Here is a 5,000-nt window from a genome sequence, read left to right on the forward strand (position 1 = left end):
TGCGCTCGAGCACCAGCACCTGCACCACGCGCTCGAGCTCCACCAGCCCTAGCACCACGCGCTCGAGCTCCACCAGCCCCCGCACCATGCGCTCGAGCACCAGCACCTGCACCACGCGCTCGAGCCCCACCAGCCCCAGCACCACGCGCTCCAGCCCCACCAGCCCCAGCACCACGCGCTCCAGCCCCACCAGCCCCTGCACCACGCGCTCGAGCCCCACCAGCCCCAGCACCACGTAGGCATGCCCGAAGAGCTCCACAGGGTGGCAACCAGCAAGCACAACGTAACTGGCAACGTGCAGACATGCCAAGAAACGGGCTTCAAACACAAGTTCCTTTCCCAAATATTCCAGATCCAGCCTGGTACAATCAAAACCTGAACCCAGTGGACATATTTGAATTTTTCTTTGATGATGATGTCGTCGACAATTTGGTACAACAGACAAACTTGTATGCCAATCGAGATAATGGCAACCATGCATTCACTACCAACAGACAGGATATGCGATCTTTCATTGGCATTCTCCTCTTGTCAGGATACAATGCCTTGCCAAGACGACCTATGTACTGGGAAAGAAGTGTTGACTGTCACAACGTGGCAGTCTCTGAGGCAATGTCCCGAAACCGATTTGATGATCACATGCGTTATCTTCATCTGAGTGATAACAACAACCTGGATCCCAATGACAAACTGACAAAAGTGAGAAATCTCCTTAGTCAAATCAATGAGCGGTGCCTTTTGTTCTTCCCGATTCAAGGAAACCTGTCTATAGACGAGTCAATGATCCCCTACTTTGGCCACCACACATCAAAACAATTCATCAAATCGAAACCAATTCGTTTTGGCTTCAAGGTCTGGTGCCTGGCTGATCCACTGGGATATGTCGTCCAGTATGAGCCGTACGCAGGAGCTCGTGGTGGGCAGCAACGGCCTTATGGGCCATTGGGTCTTGGCGGCACTGTTGTCAAAGACTTGATTTCCAAACTACCGCAGCATCCTTTCCATCTAACACTCGCAAAATCTTGAACTGTGATGCTTTTACTACCCCCACCCCCTACCCATTTTGACAGAAAAGAGTGCATATTTGTGTGTGTGTGTGTGTGTGTGTGTGTGTGTGTGTGTGTGTGTGTGTGTGTGTGTGTGTGTGTGTGTGTGTGTGTTTGTGTGTGTGTGTGTGCGTGTGCTTGTGTGTGTCTGTGTGTCTCTCTCTCTCTCTTTCTCTCTCTCGGTTCTATATGAAAGTTTAAGTCTTGCACTATATACTCGTATGTACACTTTTAAGATAAAGATAATATAATAAATCTTAGTTCTTAAGTTTTGATACAGCAGCTACATTAATTTCGTTTGCAGAGCTGTTCGGACGTCTTGTTGGTTATTTAGAGTTGTTTTTCACAAGTGTTGATTTCCCTTTTCACATGACCTTTGTGGCAGAAATTGTTCATCAGATCGGGGCGCTAAATAGCCAAAAGAATGATCTTATCTTGCAAACATAATGCAAACAAAATAACAGGCATGTGATGTGAATCTTTTATTTGTTAAACTAAGACGTTTATCAGTATAGTTTTGACCACGTTTAGTCGAGATGGATTGACTCATACAATATGGTACAATATTGTTTCTATCAAGTTGGATTTACTCCTACACATGATTTCTTTTTCTCCTAAAGGGACGTAAACTGCGGCGGATGTTACGCTAAATTTTTCTACAACGGCCAGGAAGTGACGTCACTTTGCAGACGACAACAGCAGGCGCGCTTCCCCATGGTACTACTGGATGTTCGGAGATGGAATGTTCTGAAAGGAAAGATTCTGACACAGACATCTTCTTGACGAATAAATTAGACCTTTTCATGTACGTGGAATATGTAATTTATACTATACGCTACTTGTTCATCCACAGCCTAGTGCTGTTGCGCTCTTCTGAAAGTAGACAGCTTTTTTTTTAATAATGCCACGACATCTTTTCAGTGAATGAACAGGACGTTTCATGGGGAATATGGAATGAATAATATTCTACTTTATCATGCACAGCCTTGCGCTGTTGCACTCTTCTGAAAGTCAAACAGATTCTGTCCCAGATGTTTTTAAATAATGCCACGGCATCTTTTTGATGGATGACCAGGACGTTTCATGTGGAATATGGAATACATTATATACGTACGCTACTTACTCATGCATAACCTTGTTGTAATGCGCTCTTCTTGAAAAGAAAACAGCCTATCTTGGATCGCTTTTTAATTAACAAGACGTTTCATAAGGGATATTCAATTGATGGATCCCCCCAATCGCTTTATTCTGTGTCCGTTGAATCAGTGATTGGTGGTACCTGGTTTAAGGAATCACTTACATAACATTATGAATATCATAGTTAAAAGATCTGAACTATGCTGAATATTCATCGACTTGCATTGTTTTGCCAGAAGCAAAGTCGAGCATAGAGGAAATAGTAATAATGCAATGCTGTAATATTAAATGTATTATGGCTTTGAGGCAATCGAATTACATACCATGTCATTTGATTTTGTAAAGAACGCTGACTGCATACATTATTTCTGTATCGTACAAGCCCTTAATTTTAAACCGTCATTTTCTCTAGTTTTCTCGATGTTTTATTACTGTATTTACAGCACTATTAGGAAATGTTCATTGAGTTTCTAAAATCTCCTGATAACTGAAAAAGTAAGAATGGAAAGCGGACGGAACTCTCCGTAGCCAGCGCTATGTTTGATTGAAGGGAGAAAACCGAGTTTTGAAGCAAAGTGCGTACGACATGTTTTATGCATTCCCCTTTCATGTACATGTTATAGTTATTTCGTACAGAATATTGTGTTCATTCGCATCTGATTTCGTTATATCCCCATTTCGCCCTTGTCAAAAAAAAGCCTGAGTTGTGGAACGTATTCAAGTTTTAGTATCTTGTGACTAAAGGGAGGCAACCCATATTGGAAAAGTAGAGCGTAGGATGTATTTTATACATTCCCCTTTTATGTATAGTTAGTAAGCCTACCTTTCACTTCCCTTCACAGACAAAATGTGAGCACTCACATTATAAGAGTGTAATATTTCTCTTTGGCACTGTAGAGAAATAGACCTGTGTTGTAGTTAGCGTTTGAGAACAAGGAGGGCACCGAGTTTAGATTGATACACCGTTAGTAATGATGTTGTATTCATTCGCCTTTGATGTACGTGTCGGAGATATGTCATTGATCTAAGCGATTTATTTCAATCTTTTGCCAAACGCAATGTCACATACATTTTGAGGTGTGAAAAACTCCCCCGAAAACGGCGTATGGCTGCCTGAATGGCGGGGTAAAAACGGTCATACACGTAAAATCCCACCCGTGCACAATTGTGAGTGAACGTGGGAGTTTCAGCCCATGAGCGAAGAAAAAGAAGAAGGGGTGTGAAAAACGGAGTTTCGAAGGATGTGGCGTAGGAAGTTTTGTATTCATTCCCATTTCATATGCTAATTTTTTTGACCTACTCTATGAAGACACATTATTTTGTCCAGTCATAAAAAGATCTTTTGTAATGATTCTCTTGGCTCATGTCAATAAATAAACGAAGTCTGGCCTCTCTGTTTTCATAAGCCTTTTTGTTTGTAATTGTGTCATGGATGTTACCTTGCAATCGTGTACAGTCGAACCTGCCTGTTACGACAGCACATTTTTATACCCCCCCACCCCCTCCCTTGTTTAAGACCCCGCTTTATCAACGCTTGTAAATTTATCTTAATTTTAAAAGTCCATCATTTTTAAGACCTGATATTCTGAGATTGTTTTTAGTCTTGACATTTCTACTGTACTTGTGTCAGCTGCAAGACAACATAAACTGTACTTCTCCCTCTTTGTTTGACTATCTTCTACCTGTCTTTTTACATTTAGTCAAGTTTTGACTAAATGTTTTAACGTAGAGGGGGGAATCGAGACGAGAGTCGTGGTGTATGTGCGTGTGTGTGTGTGTGTGTGTGTGTGTGTGTGTGTGTGTCTGTCTGTGTGTCTGTGTGTGTGTGTAGAGCGATTCACACTACTGGACTGATCTTTATGAAATTTGACATGAGAGTTCCTGGGTATGAAATCCCCATACGTTTTTTTCATTTTTTCAATAAATGTCTTTGATGACGTCATATCCGGCTTTTCGTGAAAGTTGAGGCGGCACTGTCACGCTCTCATTTTTCAACCAAATTGGTTGAAATTTTGGTCAAGTAATCTTCGACGAAGGCCGGGGTTTGGTATTGCATTTCAGCTTGGTGGCTTAAAAATTAATTAATGACTTTGGTCATTAAAAATCTGAAAATTGTAAAAACAATATTTTTTTTATAAAACGATCCAAATTTACGTTCATCTTATTCTTTATTATTGTCTGATTCCAAAAACATATAAATATGTTATATTTGAATTAAAAACAAGCTCCGAAAATTAAAAATATAAAAATTATTATCAAAATTAAATTGTCCTAATCAATTTAAAAACACCTTCATCTTATTCCTTGTCGGTTCCTGATTCCAAAAACATATAGATATGATATGTTTGGATTAAAAACACGCTCAGAAAGTTAAAACGAAGAGAGGTACAGAAAAGCGTGCTATCCTTCTCAGCGCAAGTACTACCCCGCTCTTCTTGTCAATTTCACTGCCTTTGTCGTGCGCGGTGGACTGACGATGCTACGAGTGTGGCATTGCGTTCAGTTTCATTCTGTGAGTTCGACAGCTACTTGACTAAATGTTGTATTTTCGCCTTACGCGACTTGTTTTGTCTCTCACATACAATGCCTTGAATGCAGACCCAGACAGAGAGGCGGATAAATTATACACCTGCACGCAGACAGACAGACCGACAGACAGACAGACAGACAGACAGACAGACAGATGCATAATCAGACGAATACAAATATACCCACAGATCGACGCACGCACAGACAGACAGACCGACAGACCGAGGAACACACATACACACACACACACACACACACATACACACACACACTGAGACACACACAGAC

The 5,000-nt window shown here is 41.4% G+C and overlaps 1 protein-coding gene across 1 annotated transcript in view; it reads left to right on the forward strand.

The window, feature by feature from the left end:
- Positions 1 to 948, forward strand: part of LOC138945404 (salivary glue protein Sgs-3-like) — a 1,435-nt gene extending 487 nt beyond the window's left edge. Inside the window, exon 1 of the mRNA XM_070316837.1 lies at positions 1 to 948. This exon is cut by the window's left edge and continues 487 nt beyond it. Within this exon, the coding sequence (XP_070172938.1) occupies positions 1 to 239 (239 nt within the window). The 3' untranslated portion in view covers positions 240 to 948.
- The last annotated feature ends 4,052 nt before the right edge of the window (positions 949 to 5,000 follow it).

The sequence above is a fragment of the Littorina saxatilis genome, linkage group LG13 (genome assembly GCF_037325665.1).
Source record: "Littorina saxatilis isolate snail1 linkage group LG13, US_GU_Lsax_2.0, whole genome shotgun sequence".
Classification (NCBI taxonomy): domain Eukaryota; kingdom Metazoa; phylum Mollusca; class Gastropoda; order Littorinimorpha; family Littorinidae; genus Littorina; species Littorina saxatilis.